A 24319-nucleotide genomic window follows, 5' to 3' on the forward strand; every position below is an offset into this window, starting at 1 on the left:
AGGCAGAAGCTTAACGACTGAGCCACCCGGGCGCCCCCAAAGAGGGATTTTCTTTAATAAAGTAACCTATTCCTTCCTCTATTGATCACTGGAAATTTCAACCATAAACCAGTTCTTTCATTTACTATGATCGAGATAACCCAGAAGTGGCAATAAAACTAACTCTGCACTGACATCTTAAAATACAAATTATGTAGTCCTCAAACTTCCCCTATGAATGCTTGAAATAAAAATGGTAATAATAACTTCCAATATTTTGACAGATTTCCAGCAAGAACCAGATTCATGTCTATTTATGCACACTGTATCAGCATTAAACAAAAAGTGCAAGTTATAAAATATCATTCATACTGTGATTCCATTTTTATAAATAAACAAAAAGCTACATAATATATATGCATTTGTATATCTGGGAAGAGAAAAAGGTATAGAAGGATGGGTATAATTAACACTGGTTTAGTGGCAGAAAAGAGAAGATACATTTTTTTCTTTATCGGTTTTGACCCACTACAAAAACAATGTATTACTTTATAATTTTTTGAAGTTTATAATAAAATTTTTAAAAGGGAGAGAATGTAGGTAAAGGACAAAATTTTCTCACAATTCATTCTGATTAGAATTGATATATTGTTTGTAGCAATATGAAGTAATTTACATAACTAGAAAAGATTTTTTCTTTATAATTACGATATACTTGTAGAAAGTCTTATGCTTCTATAAATTTTCACACACTATTTTAACACGTTATGAATAAAGAGAAAATGAAAGAAGTGAAACAGAGAGGTTATGTGCATTACTGGAGGTCACACAGTAAAATCATATTCTCCTGGCCTCCTTGTGCTGTGCTATTCCTAAAATAAATAGGCTGTGTATGTTAAAGTTAAATACATATGTTATGATTCTGTGGCAAATGGTAATGAGCATGGCCAAAGATACCACTGTAGCAAAGACATTCTCCATCTTAACTCCTAATGCTTTGATGGGAGAAACAGAAAATAACAACCCTGTTGCCTCTGCTGCTAGCTCTCTCTCTGCAATTACAGATAGATCCTGAGAAAGTCATGAAATAACTACCAGGTACCTGGTAGGATTTCCTGCAATGAAGCAGAACCTATAGTGTCTTAAACTATAGTACAAAAAACAAACAAACAAAACAAGAATACGATATTCAGTTATTCTGGTGGTTTCAGGAGAGCCTGACTTTTGGACTCTTGAGTAATGGGAAGCCAGGGTAAGGGGTGATTTAATGCACTTGGAATATTTAGTTTTACTCTACAAAGCTTTAATAAGCATATGTGCATAAAACTCAGAAAATGAATTTTATCTAGATTAAATGTAAATCTGAGACTATTAGTAATATCATCAAAACTGCAGGGCATCTTTTTCATCTATTTTCTTTTTTTTTTACGCTAACTGGCCACCATTTTCTCCTGGGACCGCTATGTCTTAAAAATGCAACAACAGATCTTTCTTTGGAAGAGAGGAGATGGATGGAGCATAGAAAATGGGCCCAAGTTCATGCTGTCTGGATAACTGGGTAATATTTACTAATCATTCACGGAAGGAGCAATTTTTAATAAACTTGTAACTGACCAAAACATGTCAGAGAAATGGATCACTGACAATGGCACTGTTTCCAACTGGAATGTGAGCCAGTCCCCAGATTTAAGACCTGTAAACTGCCTAAGAAATCATGACAGTAATAGGACATTAACATTTAATCCATATTAAAGGTATTTTAATTTGCACACATTCATCAGACACACTTCTTTGTTAAAAGGAAAGAGAGAAAGATTTATGAAATTGATCTTCCAAAAAGAAAAACTTCATGCTGTTTTATCTCATGATCACAGTTTGAGGAAAGTATTGGTTTTAATATGCACATTTACCCTAAACCTCAAATATATATTGGCTTAGGTGAGAAAAATAAATTAAAATGGTAGGAGGAGAGGGATCTATTATGTTGAAGTCCTTATATGAGGCAATAAATATTTTTCAACAGTGTTTAATAATAAATATATAGACTATATGAGTAATGTCAGTGCATTTTGAGATGACTATATTCTCAAACTCATTTGGACAAATGTCAAAACATTTTTTTCAGAACACAGTGGGAAAATATTAAAATAAAACAGATATTTAAAATGTAACAGATGAAAGACAACTGATTTTAGAATAGGTTTATAACTTCTGTTCACATTTTTTAGTTCATGTTGTATATCAACTGAATCCTCAAAAGTATGACAGTACTACATTAACTATGTTTATTCTTGTATTAAAAAATTACTAGTCTGTGAACTGAAATACAGCAGTTTTATTTGCAAGTTCTATGCAAAATAGCCTAAAACAAAGAGAAAAGGGCTTTTATTAGAACCAGTAGTGTTACTGATGAGCACCTAATAGCTAGCAATGGGCCCGCCTACATTTCTGGCAAGCAACAACTATATTTTACAAACCACTGATGGACTAAACAAGCTATTAATGACAGTTGCTTTTCAACACTTAAAATGGTCAGACTGTGTTACCTGACCACAAGGACAAGTAGGTCATCACTCTCAAATGTTATACAATATAAGAAACATAAATGAGACCTCTGTGGGGAAAAAAACCCACAGGTATGGCTCCAGAGTTCTTTTGCTATTCAACTATTAATAGAAAGCAAATCCCACTTAAAGTTGTAAACACTTGTAACCCTTTTTACTAAAAGATTTATCATCACTTATTTAATTTTCCACCTAAGACTGAATAAGGTATTATTAGTCCTAGAGTCCAGCTTTAGCCCTGATAGATACAACTTAACATCTGGAATCAAATCCCTCTGTTACTCTTGCAGAGTTAGACGACGAATTTTTTGTTTTTGTATAAACCTGTAGGTGTCCATCTGTCTGGGCTTATGAACACCCAACCAATCATTCATAGGCTGCAAAATCATATTCAATGGGTACAGGGGGAAGGATCTCAATTTTTCATCACATGCAGAAGACCTTGTCTTCTAAAAGACAGAACACATGTCTTTTAAGTCAATGCCTTTCAATGTACCTTTCTTCCTTGTGGTTGCTGGACCAGCAGCATTAGCCTCACTTGGGAACTTGCTAAATGAAGAATCTCAAGTTCCACCCTGGACCCAGAGAATCAGAACCTGAGTTTAAACAATATCCCCAGGCGACTCATAAGCACATTAAAGAGAGTAAAGCAATGACCTAAATCACCCCACCCCACCCTACCTCCAATTATCTGACTTTTCAGAAAAGTGTACAAGGGGAACCTTAGAAACATCATACTGATCAGGATAATTCACTTCATTCCCTGCCAAAGGAAGCATGGCACAGCAGTCCTTTCAAGCTGGAAACAAACTCATGTTTGTTGTTTGAAAGAAACAACTCACAAACTATTTTGGCCTAAAAAAGTGACAATTTTTCACATAACTTAGCCTAATGTATTCTGATCTCAATCCCTCTTCCAAGAGGAGAGGATAGCATTATTTTTATAGGTTGCTAATAAAACAACAATAGCTATATTGTAATCAAATGACAAGGCTCTAGCTCCTGTATGTTTTCATAATTATAAAGATTAAAATGCACCAAATCCCAATTGACTGCATTAAAAACACTCTAAAAAGTAAATGTTTTAGTCCCCATTTAGTAGTTCAATAAGGGTTACTACTCACTGTATTATCTAGAATTTTAAAACATAAGATCGTAGAAAAATGAGAAGTCAGGTTCCTTTGATGTAACAGAGGGGAACTTAGAGTTAATTTTCTACACCTTTAGAGCATCATTAATAATTAAAAAAAAAAAAGTCAGGAGCAACATCACCACCTAATAACTACCCACCTCCATTCCTTCAACCCTTCTGTGTTCCTTCTGGGGTCCTATCTGAAGGTCTTTAATTTGTATATGATTCTTCCAAATAAAATGTATTATTTAAGTTCATTATAAAATCTAAGCACAACATGATAAGCAGTGTATTCACTCATTTTCTCTAAGTCTTTAAATAGATATGGGCACCGAGCTCTTTGAGATGTTTGTGTTTAATTCTGCTGACAATTCCTATAGGATTCCCGCAGTAGAACTACTCAGGATTCAAGGTCTGCTCAACATTGATTTCCAACATTTTCCATTATGAGTTTCTCTTTGAGGTAAAAATGTTCATACAGCCCTCCCCATCCCTGAGAGTAGTCATAAATTTAGTACATAACTGGAAGCACAAACAAAAATTATCCCCAGAAAAACAAAGTACAACGCTAAAATGCCAAAAGAGCAAACACAGATCTAGGCTTTGGTTGTTACCACAGCACCAGCTAGAGGGAAGGGACTTGAAAGTGAGTGGGACCAAAAGGGCAGTCTTGGGAAGTATTGCTCTGGGAGAAAATCAGATAAATACATGACAGTGACAAGAAAGAAGAAAGTAAGAAGAAACAAATGGCTAAACAGAAATAAGACATGCCAACCCCTTCATCCCTGCCACACTCACCATCATCCATTAAAGAAACCACATTTGCTTTACTGCAGAAGCAGGTATCCTTGAACTAGGAACCATGTATACAAAATGTCTAGAACTTATAAAAGAAGGAAGGAAAGGAGGGAAAGAAATAAAATCACCTCCCCATAAAGCTCCTGTAAGAAGTAGTAAACAGAAAACGCAAATCAAAACATTTCAAGAAATGAAAATTCTCCCCTCAAAATCAACCCAAAGCACAAGGCTTTTTTGGACAAATAACAATAAGAAAACCTAGAATCAGATATTCAAAAAATAAGAACAGATATAGAAGAAAAATATTTCAGAAATGAATTAGAATGTGTCCAAGGAAGAATAAACTCGAATGAAAATTTAATAAGAAATATTATATGAAAGCAGGCAAACTACTTCTCAGTTGTTTGAAAACAAAGTAAAGTAGTAAAAAGAGTCAAAGACAGAGAATGAAATAGAAGATGAGCCAAGATTTTATATGTAATTATATAGAAACACATATATAACTGGAGTCTCTGAAGAAGAAAACAAAACAATGGAATGGAATTAAGATTTAATACTATAATCCAAAAACAATTATTTCCAGGAATAAGAAAGCTTAAGTCTACATATGAAAAAGCCCAGAAAAATTAGCCAGAAACATCCAACTTTGAGAATCATTCTAGTAAAATAAGAACAATGAAAAAAATGGCAATGCCTCAAGGCAAAAAAAAAAAATCAAATTATACATAAGGGTAAGAAAATAAGGCTAGTGCCACAAATATCAAGAGCAGAATAATGTTTTCCAGAAAGCCAAGGGGAAAAACTGTAAGCCAAGGATTTTATGTCCAGTCAAGCTGTTGCACTCAAGTAGCAAAACTATAGAAAAATAGCAATGTGCTAGATTTCAAGGAATACTGTACACAGCAGGCTGTCCGGAGGAATATACTAGCGGGTGAGTTGTACACAAACAGGAGATGATTGGGGAAATATCAGTAAACAAGCTGATGGTAAATATTTAATATAGTTAATTTTAAAGGTGATTCTAAAAAAGGGTGACAGCATGGATAGAAGAATAGTATGTAAACATCATATATTCCAACAGAGTAGCAAGAATACAACAAGAAGAAATGGGAAGAAAAGGGGGAAAGCAAAGTACAGTGACAGCACTGGCTATCACAAAGGTTAACAGCTGGGAATCGAGGGATTCCACTTAAAAGATTAAGTAGGAATGAGGGGGAAGAAAGCACTATGCATTATAAAAGATATAAATACAAAGGCAACCACTAGAACAAAAATGCAAGCCTCCCTAAATTTCATAATAATAATAATAATAATAATAATAATAATAATAATAATAGCTCTTCAGAGACAATTCTCCATAGGTTCTGCACATCTAGTATCAGCCAATAGCCTTTCTTCAGAACTATCTTTTCAAGGGGCACCTGGGTGGCTCAGATGGTTCAGCATCTGCCTTCGGCTCAGGTCATGATCCCGGGGTCCTGGGATCGAGTCCTGCGTTGGGCTCCCTGCTCAGCTGGGAGCCTGTTTCTCCCTCTCCCTCTGCCATTCCCTCCACTTGTGCTCTCTGGTTCTCTCTCTATGTCAAATAAATAAATAAAATCTTAAAAAAAAAAAAAAAGAACTATCTTTTCAAATATAACAGTCTTGGAAGATAAAGAATTGCCCCCTGGACCAGAAGGCAGTTTTGTTACCAAATTAGGATACTAAAGATAATATCTTTCTCTTAGGGAAAGTTTGGGCTAATTTTCTGTCAGCTCCTTAAAGAACAGAGTCCCTCAGCTATGACACAAACCCACTGGGTTTGCAGCATCACCACATGGAAACTGCAGGTCACAGGGAATCTATATAACTATGTAGTGCCACCTTTGGTGCTGTTAGTAATAAAGAGCTTTGTTTCTGACCCAGAAATCTCATGTCTCCTGCCAGCATCTATTAAAGTACGGGCAGGCATACAAATAGGCTAAAATCTCAGACCCTTAATAAAGAAGACACAGACAAAGAGAGAAAGAAACACAGTAAATATAGCGATACAGTAATTAGGGAGTGATTTCCAGGAGAGGAAAAAGCAAAATACATAAAAGTATTTATAATATGCTATATTTTATAAGATAGAGGAAACAGGAATAATACACATGTATATATATATATATATATATATACACTTAATTATACAAGAAGATGCACAGGAAGCATAAATCCAGAAGTTAAGAAAATTGGCTACCTACAAACGATATGGGAGAACAAGCTAGAAAGGAAGTGAATGACACCTTTCTGAGAGATGTACTGTGTATAATATTTTGGCTTTGTATAATATTTTGACTTTTGGAAGCATGTTAACATACAGATATCCAAACATATAATTAAATCAACAAGAATGGGGACAAGGGCACCTAAAACTGAATACAAACAGAAACAAATGCATGTAACCATATTTCAAATGAATTAGCTAACTACAATCAAGGGGGAAAAGAACTCCTGAATAAATTTGAAATAAACTTTAATAAACTCTTGAAATAAATCTTGAACTTTATTAAGTTTTATTTTTCATAAGGTATGGTTGTAGCAATTGTGAAACTATTTTACATGTATTATATAATTAAGCAAATGGGTAAATGTATTGGTGTTGTTAGGAGTCACAGTTCTCTCACTTTGAATGAAGGAAAATACAAATGTGAAATGGGGAACAACAAGGAAGAATTCTGTGGTTTGGATTGAAGCTGGAAGTGTTAGTATGACTCATAATTTCTTAAAAATACCTAACTATCTAAGTATCTAAGTCTTAAGTATCTACCTACCTACCCACCCACCTATTTATCTAATCTAGGACTGAAAAGTCCTAGAAGTAATGAAATCCCAGAGACAGTGGACATATCACATGTTCAGACCTTGATTCATAAATACCATTTTCCTCTAAAATTAAATGAAATGATTTGAAGAAATAGCTGATTCCATGAGTAGGACAGGGAAGGTTTCAAATGAGCCTGGGACATCGTGTTGTGCCAGAAAATAAGGAGGTGCTTTAAGAAAAATGGGGTGTGTAGAAACAAGCCAAAAGCCATCTTGAAAGGATACTCCCTGGACAGATCTTGGACAATTTGAGTTTCAAAATAAGTAAGAAAAGTAAAGAATCCATGAGTCCTTGCTTACAATAAATAGATAAAACAAGAAATAAGGGTGGGCTCTTCTTTCAAATAGAATGCTGGCTACTAAATCTGGGAGGGAGTGGTGGAGTAGGAAAATCCTCATTTACAATCAGGCAAGAATCACCAATGGATGATGGAGCACCAACCTTCAAAGACCCTGTTTAGAACTTTCAACAGACAAAGGCTTTATGGGTAAGAGACAAGTTTGTGAAAAGAAAAATACAATAGCATTGGGCAGTAGAGTAAAAATTTAAGCTAAGAATGACAACCTGGACATAGAAAAAAAGAAATGATAGAACAAAGGCTAATCAAGAGTTTGAGACATTGTGACAAATAAATGAGATCAGCCCTTGGAGAGGTTCCACGGGAATACAGTCCACTTATCCCACCCTTTTTGCTATCCACACCTGCTTTTTCCTTTCTAAGGGTTACAGGTAACTATATACCAAGAAGAGCCCATAAACAGAATACAAAGGCAGTATATACAACTATGCTATGTATGCGTCCTTGTGGCAAGTATAACATGCTGCATATGTCATTTTTCTTAGCTTATTTATTTTTATTTTTTTATTTTTAGAAGATTTTACTAAATTAATCAATCTCTACACCCAAAGTGGGGTTTGAACCTACAACCCCAAGATCAAGAGCTAAGAAAGGAGCAGCCAGATGCTCCTTTCTTAGCTTATTTAAATTTATACTTGCTTTTACCCTTAGAACAATGTTAATTCTCTATGATAATTCAAGTAAATTTGAAAAAAACAAAGACTGAAGGATAATAAAAAGAAATTAATTCCACATGTGTGGGATGTTAATTTTACACCATATATTTTTAAAGATCAATCTATTAGAAACTATAATTCTAATTGTATTTAGCTACACAGCCAATTCAAAGAAGGTCTAGATGTGCTAGAAGGCAAGGGCTCTAAGTATCTGCTCAGCTGGAAACTGGAGAGACACAATCCTAAGGAGCCTGCAGCTGTTAGACAGACAGGTTTCATTAATGCTCAAACAATAAATTCTTGAGTTCACTTCCCTCTAGGCAGTTGTGAAGACTATCACTGACTTTACTGGACAATAGTGCATAAGGCAGTATGATCTGTATATATGTGTATATATAGGATATTATGTTATATATTCATATATTCATGTTATTGCAAATATTTCAGTGTGTCAATTTTACAATGTCAACCTATACAGTCTTTTGAACAACCTAGATAAAATGCATTAAAATCATCCACTTCCCACTACCTGTTGTACTGATCCTAGCTCTCTCATCCCTAAAATGCATTATCTTTGAAATATATTTGATGTATATGACCCAGATAAAAATGAAATATAACTTAGGGTCAAGAACAGAAAAGAATAATTAACAATTACTCTTGACTTTAATAAATAGCTATGCTTGATCAAAGGTTTCAAATATTTTTAGTTGGAAAATTTTCTTCAACTAAACTCTTATTTTAAAAATTTAAAAATTTATAAAATAACTAAAAGTGGAACTACTCCGATTAAAGTGGGTAGTGACAGTCTGGAGTGCCACCTGCTTTGGGGAGCCTTCCTGGCAGCCCAAGGCAGTTAGAAAACCAGTGCTGAATAAGATTATAAGTAGAGTATAAACGTATTAAAAAGTCACTGTAAATGAGTTCATACTAGTAAATATTAAAAATGTAAATTTTAAACTAAAAAAATTTGATCCATTATTATTTACTGAGGAATATGAAACAAGTGAAAATGAAGTCTTTTTTATAAATAATAATTTAGGGTGCCTGGGTGGCTCAGCTGGTTAAGCAACTGCCTTCGGCTCAGGTCATGATCCTGGAGTCCCGGGATTGAGTCCCACATCGGGCTCCCTGCTCGGCAGGGAGTCTGCTTCTCCCTGTGACCCTCCCCCCTCTCATGTGCTCTCTCTCATTCTCTCTCTCTCAAATAAATAAATAGAATCTTTAAAAATAATAATAATAATAATAATTTATAAGTATAAAAGACAGCTCATTTTGGCACAATGGTAGCTGTTCTTCCTTATTATAAGCCCCCAACTGATACTGGAATTTGATGTTTTAGATTAACATTTTTATTCTAATGTCCATATGTCCTAAATATATTATGCCACTAAGAAGTGACAAACAGGGATTCAGGAAATAATTTCTAATAATGAGAATAACAATGTAATTCATTTACTTCTAATCTAGACGAATATATAGTTCAAATATTCTAACTAGGTTGTTATATATTGCTTTTAATAATTAATTTGTATTTTTTAGGATCATTTTTTAAAAGTCTGGGTTTCCTCAGTTTCCTTTATGGTAAGGAAAACCAAAAATCCCTTCTAACTCTAAAACTACTGTAAGGCAAAGTGAAGCTGCCTCTTGCTACTGTTTGCTTTTGTGGGAGCAAACAAAAGCACATTAATAGTTAACAAAGCTACAATATGATATACGAATGAAGTCTTACATTAAAAAAGTACTTAGATTGTATTTACAAAAGAATCTCTATCATTAATTATTCAACATTTGGATCTGACCAGAAACCATAGCATGACTTTATAATGCTCTGTTTAAATGAACTACTTAATGTTGTAATGAACACTCAATGCAGGAAGCTAAATGAATTTTGGACCTGGTATAACGAACACTTTTTCTAATTTCTTGATCAATGGACAGATTTTAATGTTAAGTCAGTTTGAATTTCATTTGTACTTGAAAAATGTTTACTTAAACCAAAAATTTTGCATCTCAATTATTTCATATTCTAAAACTGAATGTAGTTTAAACCAATGCATTATTCATAAAGCAAAGACATCAGGAAAAACAAAGCTGTGCCCTTCTTTCAAAGCCGTTAAATTGCTAAAACATACCATATTTATGCATGCAATATTTGATTGTGTTTTTCTTAAAACACCAGCTTGTTTTTGTCAAATCAAGATATTCCAAAAATTCTACACCAAACATTTTTGTTTATAATTAAAGCAATCATCAATCCAAGGATTGTCATCCATTTTATTTCATCTCTACATCAAAAAAAAAAAGTAATTTAAAAAAAATTTTAAATTCCCTTGAAATGATAAGATAAATGAAAATGTAAGTGCCTTCACATAACAACAGTAAGCTGACCCTTTGGGAAATGGTTGACTTTCTCAATACAAGGTATTCAAAGCTCATTCAAAAGTGTTCATTTAGAATGCAGATATCAAAGATGATGCAAATGTTCAAGAGAAAATTAGAACTTACCAGATGTTCTAATCCAGCTTTGATGTTTCCAGATTCCCTAAAATAGACGAATAAAAGTTCTAAATAGTTGCTAAACAGTTGTCTATCATAATTTACATTTACCTCAAATGCATTTTATAAATCCTTATGATTTTTTCATATTATTTTCACTTAATGTTCACAATAACACTGTTTTTAAGGACAAAACAATTTCCACCAAAAGGAAACAGATAATTTATTTACATCTAATAATATTACCACTAAAATTGGGATTCTACTAACAGACTGTTTCAGATTTTTCAAAGTCAGCAGAGAACAAAAGGAAGTCAAGTATACTATTATTTTACTATTCACACAATATCTATTTCACATTAGCTTTTTCATTAGAGTTTATGTTTTCTCCAACATTTATTACAAAAATGTTCATACAGATTCTATCTACCATCTAGATTCTACTATTGACATTTTACTACATTTGCTTTATCAAATATCCATCCACCAATGATTGCATTTTATATAAAAAATATATACATAAAGAATATGTTTGTGACTATATATCTAAGTAACTACATCTTAACAAATTTTTCCTTGACATTAATTTTATTAACTTAGTGCACACTATAAATCAGGACCTAAGATTGTTGTAATATTAAAAAACAAAATATCTCCAATGAAGACACAAACATCAAATATCATGACATTTTAAGTACTTAATTCTTGCTTTTCACTGTAAAAAAAAGATGGCTGATGGAACTAAAAAAACAAATAACTATGTCAGTAGCAAAGATAATTTAAATATGCATTTGGCAAAATGTGGCAAATAGTTTATTTTTCCCCTAATTTTGGTTCTTATTAATTTAGTAGTGACAAATGGACTTAAAATTTCCTCACTGAGACCAAGTAGTATTTTAATTTCATCACAAATACCAAGCCTTGTATTTTTAACATAAAAGTATACTTCTACCACATTGCAGAGAATAATTATGAAACATCCAAGAACAGTATTGCATTCATGATATTTAATCTTTCCCTCACACCTCTTTCTTTCTCTAAAGGAGCCCCAAGTTTACTTTTCTTCTATTTCTGTCTCCAATTTTCACTGCCAAAAATATACTTCTCTGTTTCCTTTGTCTTGCTACACCATCTTTCCAAATCTCCCTATCGTTTTCCCCTTCAGATGTGCTGCCTGAAAACTACATTTCCAACTTTTGCTCTCACTGCCCAGTCTGGTATACTGGGAATAAATTCCAACATCTACTGATCAGCACTCATCTTTAGCCATTCTCTTCTCTACTTTCTGCTCTGGCAATCTTAGCAATACTATATATTCAATACTTGAAAATTTAAGGATTTCTGAAACTCATTCTCTGGATGCAGTCTTAATGACAAATGACAGGAATAAACTGTAACAAGGAATTAGAAAGGCTAATGGGTACATAAATAATTTTTAATTTACTACAAATTTAATGCATTTCCTGGAGCTAGAAGTCAAATAAATCTTTAAGTTTTCACAAGGACATTCTCATATAGTCACCACGTAATTTAAAATTTAAACAAAAAAAAATGCATATAGTGAAACATCAGACAGTGCAATGCACATGTGTGTGCACTACAGTACAATCGAGTCTTCCTCCCATCACTGACTCCCTGTTCTCAACCAGACATTAGCTCTTTGTTTGTCCTTCTAAAGATATTCTGTGTGTGTGTGGGTCTGTGTGCACGTGCGTCTTTCTCCTCCTGCTTTTTTTTTTTTTTTTAAACCCAAACAGAAGCATACTACATTCACTGTTTTGTCCCTTCATTTGGCAATCTAACTCATAGTTTGCACTATATAATACGAATCTACATCTTCCCCACCCCCATGGCTACATTGTCACATCATGGTTCTTATTAGAAAATAATACTGCAGTATAAAAGAACAAAAATGCTCAGATTCAAAGTACAAGTCCATAATTCGAGACCACTAGAATTAGACATGCTTCATCAGAATATTCTGGATTTTAGGAAGGCAGTAAGACACACCATGCTGTATGCCATGTAACATTGGCAGCAAGCTTTGAAGCAGCATCTCATTATCATACACAACAATAATTCTGAAAGCAACATGAATGTCCACACAAAATGGGATAAACAAAGACTATGACTAACTTCATTTCAGGGTTAGTTTTGCTATCAATTGAGTTTGCCACAAACTTAGGGAAAATCCCCCAGTTTTTTCAGCTATTTGTATTTTGGAATCAAGGATAACAATCTGTTCTTTAAAAAAAAAAAAGGCTGGTTGGACTATTACTTTGTTATATTTTCAAGTGATTCTTTAAATTAAATGATATTTAGGAAATAGGCATTTTGAATGGTATGTAGGAAAGCCACATCATCCTTGACACAGGCCCTTTCCTCCACTACCAAATGTAAACAAATGTATTCAACCACAGAGTCTTGGCGACCGAACATCCATAATTATCATTTAGAATTAGCCACTTCTGTCTTCACAGCTACTACTTTAGGTCATCATCTTTTCTCTCCCAGGCTACTACAAAGCCTCCTAATGGGTCCCAATGGCTCTTGCCTTGCCCCATGTTAACTTATTCTCTATAATACAGCAAGATCTTCCTACAATATACACCTGATCGTGTCATTTCCTTTTCAAAATACACAATATCCTACTACACTCCATTTTATTCATTCCCTGTTTTATTGCCAAAAATGTGACAGCAATAGCCATAAGAAATTAACCTGGCTTCCCTCACTACTGAACCACTTGCTCTCTATCTGAAATGCTCCTTTTCTCCCAGCCTCCTCTAGTCTTTCCTCACCTAGCTTACAAACAAAATCAAAACACAACAAAAACAAAACATCCTTCAGGACTCAACCCATACGGGAAAGGAAACCTCCTCCCTTCCTCACAAATGAACTAATCAACTCTTCCCATGTGTTCTCATCACATAGTTTATCATACTTTATTATAAATACCTAATTACTTTCCCAATGACCCCACTAAAATGAAAATTCCTTGAGAACATGGATTATATCTTTAAAATTTTTATATCCCAACACCCAATACAGTGCCTGCATCAGAGTATGTATTCAACTAATAAGGGTCTGACATCTAAACGTGAAGAAAATCAGTAGCAACCATTTCAGGTCTCTGACTGGTCTTCCCCAGGCCCACTCTCTCTCCAGACCACACGAAGAGCAAGGCAACTCCAACAGCAAGTGGTTGTTTGGGAGGGTAGCATTGGGGGTTGTGTGTACATATGTGGTGTGTGGAGTATGAGGACACAGTGGAAAACGTGGTTGATTCAGGCCAGAGTCCAATACTAGCGGCTTTGCACTATAGTTTTTAAATTGTCCCAGAGAAGCACAAGCCAGATCCTCGACTTTTACCTCTCTCCTTAGATTAAAGTTACTAGCCAAGGCAGCTGAATATTGCAAATAAATAAAAGAGAAGTCCATAGGAAGACCTCTGAGGTGAGTAAGCACAGGAATAAAAAAACAAATGGAGCAACCTCATCCAGAGGAAAAAAAATAGATTGAGCAAGAACATACTATAAGCGTAACACCTTTAAAGATAAAAGATTTTTAGAAATTTAATACAAAAAAAAAACCAGTTATGAAGAGGAATCAATATGAGATAGCAGGTATTAAAAATACAGTAGTTTGAAATAAAGAACTCAGAGCCTGAATTGAAAGCACAATAGCTACAGACTGAGAATAAATTGGTGAGCTGGAACACTGGGTGGAACTCTCCCAGAAGGCATAGGAAAGGGATGAAAAGACAGAACAAACAAGAGATGAAGTTAAGAAGAGGAATAGAAGTGTGAACATCTAATAATGGGAACCCTAGAAGGAAAACAAAGACAAAACAGAAGAGAATAAATATCTGAAGAAATAATAACAAAAAATTCCCAGATACAGAATTATTCAAATCTTAGACTGAAAGGGTACACAGAGCAGTGAACAGGTTAAATGAAAATCCACAGCAAAGCATAATATAAGGATTATTAAGAGTGTTACAGATCAAGAGCAAAGGCTAAAAGCTTCTAGAATGAACAAGCATACCCCTCCACACAGGAAGAATAACACTGACATCAAACTTCTCAACATATTAATGCTAGAGTATAAGATATGTAGTATGAACTTCAAGATAAAGTGTTAAAGGAATAGGACTGTGAACCTAGAATTTATATATAGCTAATAAATTTTTAAAGAGAAGGAAAAATAAATTCTCAGCATACAGGGTCGCAGGAAATTCACCACAGAAAGACATTATTTGAAAGAAGTTCTGACGAATGCAATGCAATAAGAAGAGAAATAAATTCAGGACCAGATAAAGCAAGTAAGGTTGACTTAGAACGTAATTATTATAATCTAAACAATTAGTAACTAAAAAGAAAACTAAAGAAATTTCACCCACAAGTGATATAGAATCAAAATGCCAGAGAAGATTCTCAGGTTGGGTAAGAAACAAAATCCAGTAATGAGTCATTTACAGAGATACATTAAACAAAAGGATTCAGAAAAATTTACAAAAAAGGGATAGTAAAAGATATAACCAGGCAAATTTGAACCAAAAGAAAACTGGGGTGGTTAAGTTTAATGACGAAATATATTTAAGCCACTCTCCCATCCAAAGAACATACATACATACACATTTTTTCAGAGAGAGAGATATATATAAAATGATATTCTATTCTAGTGTAAGATACAATAGATCAAGAAATTTTTATGTATATCCAGAAGGTTTGCATATTCCTAAAATGTAATATGTATCATAGTTTGGGACACCAAAGTTTCAGCAAGTTTTTCATGAAATTCAGTTTTCTTTAGTTTTACTTTGGGCAGAAAGACAAGGAAGAGGGGCCATCTCAAAACAACACAAATAAAGCAACAGGAGAACATAAACACTACATAAGACAGCATGATATACAACCCTGGTTCTAGAGGCAGAACACCTAAACTCAAATTTAAGCTGTACTACAAAATAGCTGCATGAGCTTGTTATTAACCCAACTTCTCTGAGCTAAGACTGTCCACCAATGATGTGAAAAAAGAAGATAATGTATATGAAGGAAATACTATAAATACAATAAACTGTAATGTGCTATAGAAATCTGTTATTATAATAGATATTTAAATACAAAAGTCTTAAAGTGGCTATTTTTTTAAATAGGCAAGATCCAAGAGACATTGACAGAGAGAGGGATCTTGCAACAAATGGTATAAAGCCTGTCCTCTTTAGTGGTCTGTCTCTTGGGTTGTCCCTGTCATGACTTCATCAATATTTGTGCAACTCCTTTTGCCCTGTGCTGAAAGCAGACTTAATTCAATTATAGGTCTCAAAACTGATAAAATGGTCTTGAAGTGGAAAATGGGAAGAAATTATTGGCAAATGAATAAAGATTTGTATCGAACTAACACACAGGAGTACAGCAGGTCTTTTTTTAATCATTCCCTGTCTTAAATCTTCTGGGAACCATGAGTTTCCCTTCCCCTCATGCAGCACATCGATTTCTGAATTAGACTGCAATATTAAATAATTAATATACTTGCCATGATTGATGTTTTGCATTAGTTGAATATTAGGTTATCAATCAAAATCCACTTGGTTTAATGTAATAATATTGAAAAAGTGTCACGGGCTGTTCATCCAATTTGTAGTTGAGGCAGCACAGATAGTAATGCTGGCATTACACGAGGCTCTAAAGCAGGAAATGCAGTGGCTCAACATGTTATGAGGCAGACATTTTGAAACTACCTGGGACAAGGCTGAGGTTGTCCTAAATAAACCCCGTGGCACCTGTCAGTTTCAACGTTAGGTCTCTTTCCAGGAGAAAGATGCCGTGCATCAATCATAACATGGCAGGCAAGAAAAATTTTAAAAAGGATACTACTTTAACTTTGTGGCAAACATTTCATTATTTTGCCAAAGGAAACATGTTCTAAATCCAGAAACTGTTGCTATGATAAAGCTTATATGCCCTTAGGAAATTTCCAAACAAATACACTAAGATTTTTTAGAACTAGTCTTACTAGGAAGAGATCCATTTTTTTGTCTGTTTGTTTGTTTTTCATATGGGAATAATATTATACCAAATTGATCATTCAGGTTTTATAATGGTCTAAGGGAATCAGGTCAAGGAGTCACAATTAAAAATAGTATTTATTTTTTAAAAACTCTATTCCTCTGATGAAGGCATTCTCTTTCATTCTCAGTATTTTGCATGTATACTTGCAAAATATAAACTTTTTTTTTCAAGAGCAAGCCAAAATCCAGTGGGTATTTAGTTATAAAATACTCAGAAACTATAATGAAGGTAACTAACTAAAGTAGCATTAAAGTATCATTTCACTGACCAAGTCTTTAAGAAATAAAAGATTAAATATATTTATAATCAGTAATGCATATGTATTATCCCATATAAAATGTGCACACACATAGAAATTATGGAAAACAGGGTAACTCCTAAATAAAAAATTTTTACAGTTTTTTTTTGGTCATGAACTAAGTATATTATTCCTTTTTAAAAGCTTACTATGCTTCAGTTTCCTATAGCTGTAAGAGATTCTTATCAAAATTAATTTTTTATCATCTCTTTCATAAAGCAAAAATCTTCGTGAGTTTGTTTTTTACATAATGGCAGACAAGGTTTTTCAAAGCCTGAGTTATAAATTATAAAAGTATCTATAGCTCCCATCTCAAATAATCATTGATAAACTTTTACATGTATATGTTACGTACTATATGTTATTAATGAAAAATTTGGTAATATATAAATAAGAAGAACATGGGTTCAAATTCCAACTCTACTACTTACTAAATAACTTTGTCAAGTTATAGATCTTCTCTAATTTTTCCATCCTTAAATTCAAATAAAGGATTAAAAAGATAATCAGCATATGTAAGTATATATACATATATACACAGAAGTCACTCAGTAAATGCTGATTCAGTATGACAGACTAATAATGAACCAGTTGACTGCACTCCACTTTCAAAACCAAGAATTAGCTTTTTAAATCACCTTAAAATTGGTTTCAATGGTAGTACCTATTAATGAAAGTCAGTCTACTTTTCACGTAACAGATACATATAAAAGTCTTAGCCCAATGGCTAGTAACCAATAAAAATACCATGTATATCCTGGCATAAGCACATTCTAATATCCTGATCGCTTTGAAAGGAGCAGAATGATAACATGTATTGAAAAAGTAAGCAAAAATAATTTCTCAATTATCTGATGCTTTTTACATTTTATTCCCAATAAGAAACAAACAGATGGGGTGCCTGGGTGGTTCAGTCGTTTAAGTGTCCAACTCTTGATTTCGGCTCAGGTCATGATTTCAGAGCCCTGAGATCAAGGCCCTGTGTAGGGCTCTGACTGGGCATGAAGCCTGATTAAGATTCTCTCCCTCTGCCCCTCCCCCTCTCTCAAAACCAACCAAACAAACCAAAGAAACATACAGAATATCAGCTCTAAGTTCCAAAAAGATCTTTCCGGAATTCTCAATTTCAACTTACCAGGTTTGGTTAGAATTCTCAGCATTTTTCTCCTGATTGGAGACTATCTTGCAAATCACTGGCTCTAAAGATATATTCTTATGTACCACAATTCAGAATGATAGTTTTCAGATATTTGTATTTTACAAGTAGATTTTTTATCTGACTATTATTTGCAATAAATTCTGCTTTAGAACTTACAAATCATTTGCACAAACAAATGTGGCACAGTTATTGAATTTTACATGTACTATTCTCTTTAGTTAGTTTATGAGTCTTTAGTTAGTTTATGAGTGATGGACATTAAGGAGGGCATGTGATATAATGAACACTGGGTATTACAGAAGACTGATGAATCACAGACCTGTACCTCTGAACCCAATAATACATTATATGCTAATTAAGTGAATTTAAATTAAAAAACAAACAAACTCCAGGACTGCGAGGGGGAAAAAAAAAGAGTCTCGTTAGTTTTACAAGTATTAGTGAGCATTCACTAACCATATTAAACAGCTAAGGACATATTATACACACTGAGCTTACTGCAATGAGAAGCTGAACACTTAAGTTGGTATACATCAATTAAGCCATTTATAGTCATTCAGGTAAACAGGTTCTGAAGTTAACGGAAATGGTTGACAAAGGAAAGAAATGAGATTTCAATATTTTTGCAGTTGTGTTCTAGATAACAGTTTCTGAAGAAGACAGAGTGAGAAAATTCATCACCAATAGATCTGATCTAAAGAACTGCTAAAGCAATTTTTCAGATACAAAGGAAATTATACTAGAAAGAGACCTGGAACATCAAGAATGAAAAACAAGAGAAATTTATTTACTGAGCACTCTTATACCTATCTCCACAATAAATTCTGAGTAGATAACAGAACAATAACAGTAACATAACCAAACATCATTAACAAAGAGTACTAGTATTAAGATATGATATCTATGCCTTAGATATTTAAAACAGTGTTGTCAAACCAAGACTATTAAATGAAATAGTTAATGTCCATGCCAGGCAGGGAAAATGCATGTGAACATGCTACCTATTTGCTATTTCTCACACGCAGGATTAAAATTCATAATCAATAACAATCCTCTTTCCCACTGAGGCCAGACACAGCTCAAGGATCTTTCTCAACACTCTACTCTAAGGAGTAATTGCCAATTGTCTTGAGTTAGCAAGTGAGATGCAACCCATTCACCACCATTCCCTTCAATCCATGTTCTTGACCCACCTCAAGTTCAGAAAAAGGAGAAACTGCCATATGTGTTAGAGTGGTTGGGAAATATTTCAAAGAGGTGGGTAATTTTAGCTGGATCCTGGAGGAATGACTGCATTTGAGCAGACCAGGTAAGTAGAAAAGAAGAGGCAGGAAGAGAGAGCCCAAAGGCCCCACATAACCTGGTAGAGGTCAAGTAAGGTGAGTCGTCTGCCCAGATTAGGTACATGAAAAGTCTTTAATTTTATGTATTTTTTTAAAGATGTTATTTATTTTTGCAAGAGAGAGAGTGAGCACGAGAGAGCACGAGAGAGCACAAACGGGGGTGAGGGACAAAGGGAGAAGCAGACTCCCCACTGATCAGGGAGCCCGATGTGGGACTCAATCCCAGGACCTTGGGATCATGACCTGAGCCAAAGGCAGATGCTTAACTGACTGAGCCACCCAGGCACCCTGCCCTGTTAAGTCTTTAATTTTAAATAATTGTTATTTTGTATGTTTTCAGGGCCATCATGTACAATTGTGCATGTTGTTCATTATGGAGAAAAAAGGGAAAAAAACCCTAATGGGCAGTGGCAGCTAAAAGCTCTATGCATCCAAGCAGTGAATCCTCGTGTAGTACTGCATCCACAGGAAGAAGGGACATCTTTTCCTAATATGCACAAACATATCATATGGGCTAGCAATAACCCTGCAAAAAAATAAATGCTGACTGTAGAAAAATTCAAAATCACATCTGGTTCTAATAAAGAAGAAAATAAAGATCACCCAAAATTCCATCAGCCAACATAATATCTCAATATGTTTAATTTTTTTCTCCATTCTTATGAATACACACAAATACACTTACCTTTTTCTTACAAAAATGGGATGATCGTTGATTTCTGCTATGTAGCTTCAATAATTTCACTACTTAATTATGTATTATAAACAGCTTCTCAGGTGCTAATAAATATATTTATATATAGTATTTTTACTGTTTACCTACTCTTCTGCTCATAGATGTATAATAAGTCAACTTCTCCATTATTGTTGGACATTTGGTTTGTTTCAGATTTCTAACTCTAAATAAAACTGGGGTGTAAAAATACAATAACATCATTAGATTTAAAAATCACTTATGAATTTTATGTAATGTTAATTTCACTTGGAGGAATGGGGCTAAATAATTTTTAAAAGGGGAAATAAATCAGTGCATTTCACCTCTAGTACTTAAATAATTTAAACATATTTATTATATTTATATAAATATAAATTGTATTTAAACAATTTAAAGTTTGAAGTTTAAAGTTTCATTATCATTCATAATATTTTAAATTTAAATACAATTAAAAATAAACTTCTGCTTTCAAGAAAGTCCATCCCAACATCTTCATAAAAGCAGTATCTATCTAGTGCATCCCAACAACTTCATAAAAGCAGTATCTATCTATATGGAATATAGAATCAATAATCCCAAATAAAAAGTAACATACATATAAATTTCTATTAATGTCTTCAGCTGAGAGAAAATGCAACATGAGTATATTTTTCCTGAGAAAAGCAAATTTTCAATAACTAGAAACTGATTATTCAATTCTTCAAGTATTAACATCTTTTGATGCTTTTTGTCTTCCTTGTGATGGTCTCCTACGTAACTACACTGATACTCTAGCAGGAAACAAAAAACTAAAGTGTGACTTTAAGCAGGTAAATACCTAAAAGTGCTAGGAAATAAAACTCCTAAAATTCTTTCTTTGTTTAATGAATAAAAATAAACGACTCAGTCTAGAATTCAAGATTCTTGCTCAAATCAAACGATTTGGCATTTCCTAAAGACTTCTTTGCCTTTCCCAGCACTTAAATCTTTGATCACATTATTTGCCTAAGTAAACTGACCTTCTCATAAATTCTACCTCTGAGGAAATGAAACAGTATATGCCAAGCACTGTAGAGAGTGCTTTACATGAATTAGCTCATGTAATCCTTATAACTTAACTACAAAACAACTTAAATGAGATCACTGAGGCTGAGAGAAGTTAGGTAGATCACACAGTACACCCTCCCTGCTAGTAAAAGGTAGATTTTTTTTTTAAAGATTTTATTTATTTATTTGACAGACAGAGACCTAGCGAGAGAGGGAACACAAGAAGGGGGAGTGGGAGTGGGAGAAGCAGGCTTCCCGCTGAGCAGGGAGCCTGATGCTTGGCTTGATCCCAGGACTCTGGGATCATGACCTGAGCCTAAGGCAGATGCTTAAGGACTGAGCCACCCAGGCACCCCTAAAAGGGAGATCTGAAACCAAGCAGCCAGAGTTCATTGCCCAAGTTTTAATCAAGAGATAATTTATTACTGTCAATCTCTAAACAATGAAACAAGATTCTACAATATTCTCCTACTCCTTAATTGGCACCATGACTGGAAAGGAGGCTGCAAAGGGGTGAGGACTTAAGTAAAATGAACACTGACCCTTAATGATTGGCTAGTATTTGCCAGGTGCTGAGCCTTTTCATCTATTTATAATCACATTAAATTCTCACGATATTCACAAAAAGAAAAATATTAGAGCACACAGATCAGCAAGATAAAACTAAATGCCATTTTTCACCTAACAAACACAGATTAAAATGAATGATGTTTCCAGTGTTGGCAATGGTGTGTGGAATCAGGTACCCTCATATCCTACTGATGAGAGCAGAAAATAATACAAGTTTTCCAAAGGGCAATGGGAAAATGTTCAAATTCTCAATAATACACATAAAGTCTTTGACCTAATGGTTCTACTTCTCTGGGTTTATCTCAGCGATACATTCAAAAGATATTAGTCTGTTGTATTTAATACAAAACAAACAAACTGGGGAAAACTCAATGCCCAATAATGGCAAACTATGAAATAAAATATGGTAATATCCACAGAACAGAAAAACATATAGCAATTAAAATTATGAGGTAGATGCATATGTCCATGAAAATGTTCTTATGGCATATTAAGTTTTAAAAAAGAACATATTACAGAATTATATGTCAGAGTTGCTAAAAAAAAGTTATATACATACATTTGTACAGTGTCAGTACGTATGTGCATATCTGTGTATAACTGGAAAGTTATAAACCAAAATGTCAACAGTAGTCAACAGTGGGATTCTGAGTGATGTTTATGTTCATTCTAATCCTCTTACGTGTTTTCTAAACTTTCTTCCATGAAAACACATTACTGTCAGTCCAATTAAAAAAATAAGTATTTAAAAAAAATCCCTACAGCTACTCTGAGGTGTATTATCCTCATTTTGTAAATAAGGGCTCTGCAGCTTAGGGCAAGAGAATGACTTGCTAAAATGGCCAAAATTGCTCTATCTGAATCCAAAGCTCACACTATTTTTTTTTTTTTTTTAACAATGGAAACACTACCTGCTGTTTTTAGATTAAAATAAGGCTAGATCTATATTCGGCCCACACTTCTCCTGTTCTATACACGCTTGTAAAACTTTCTCATAAATTATCTTTGTACACACCTGTTAACCTTCAGTGTTCTCTTTAAAGACTCAAGTCTACGATTTTATTCATTTTTATACCAACTACAGTGTTTAATAATAATAGAATCTTCCTAAATTCGGTACATGATTATATAAGATACAGACGAATTCAATTTAAAGTCAGAGAATGCGAAACTGGAACAGAGGTAACAAACATATTTATACCCACAATGCATGAGACAAATGGAAATGGTAAACCTTTCAATAATTGATCCAAATTGGTCTAAGCTCTGCCATATTCCCTTCCTTCCCACTTTGTCTATATTAGTTTTGGTTCCCATCACTTTACACCAAGACTCTTCCAATACTCTTTTCCCTAACAATGTCTTCATACCCCAAGTTGATGTTTCTGTTTATAACATACAATATCTGCCTAATAGTTTTCCACTACTATCCAAAATGTACCTCTTCTCAGACCTGTTCATTATCACCTCCATGATTTTGTTCATGCATTTACCTACCTAAAATGGTCATCTCTTCCTCACTACGCCTTTAAATTCTAAATATTTATTGTGCAAGAACCAACTCCCATTTCTGCTATGTTCATAATAATTTCATACGTCTCTAAACTTATAGTCATTCCTTGACATTCAATGGATAAGTTCTAGGAACTCTGAAATGCCTTAGTTATGAAAGCAATAATGTATGTAAAGTGCTTAGCAGATACACTTAGCATATACTACTAATTATTGTCAATATCATTATTACTATGCAGACACTCCATGAGCACTGCTCAATACATTATAATCAGAAGGAAACAAAGCCACTCTTGAAATATAATGCTGAGAAGTCAGCTGGCCTCACTTACCAGCTAAGTGAAAGGACTCCTGCACAACATCCTCACAGAACCTATGCTTTTAACATTATGCCAGAAGAAAATTACAAAACTCACATGCAGTGGGCCATATAAGCCCTGTTTGAATAGAAAGGATATCAAATCTGTGGTTACCAACTGCATTGCCCTTATAGAAAATTCTCCATAGGCCAATACTTAATACTCAGTAATCATCTGATGTGGCTTCTATGTATGTATCCATTGCCCAGGCTAATTGTTTAAGTAAACTTTTTGTTACCGCATGAAGCTTTTGATAACCCTTCTGATACGCATGGATTCTTGTTGTGGAATGGCAATCAAACCTTAACTTTCCCAAAAGATAAAAGTCTTTTGGTCTTGCAATATGATAAAATAATTTTGTTTACATATCACTAATATTAGCTAATGTTCATAAAATTAGAATTGGAAGGTCTCAGGAAAAGAAGAAAA

The 24319-nt window shown here is 33.9% G+C and overlaps 1 protein-coding gene across 1 annotated transcript in view; it reads right to left on the reverse strand.

Annotated features, from left to right (window-relative positions):
- Positions 1–24319, reverse strand: part of RSRC1 (arginine and serine rich coiled-coil 1) — a 412972-nt gene that overhangs the window by 208133 nt on the left and 180520 nt on the right. The window contains exon 5 of the mRNA XM_064585904.1: positions 10844–10880. Coding sequence (XP_064441974.1) covers positions 10844–10880 — 37 coding nt within the window. The remainder of the gene's footprint in view (positions 1–10843; positions 10881–24319) is intronic.

This window comes from Mirounga angustirostris, unplaced genomic scaffold, assembly GCF_029215605.1.
Source record: "Mirounga angustirostris isolate CCGP_5_RB_7025 unplaced genomic scaffold, mMirAng1.0.hap1 SCAF_1, whole genome shotgun sequence".
In the NCBI taxonomy this organism is placed as follows: Eukaryota; Metazoa; Chordata; class Mammalia; order Carnivora; family Phocidae; genus Mirounga; species Mirounga angustirostris.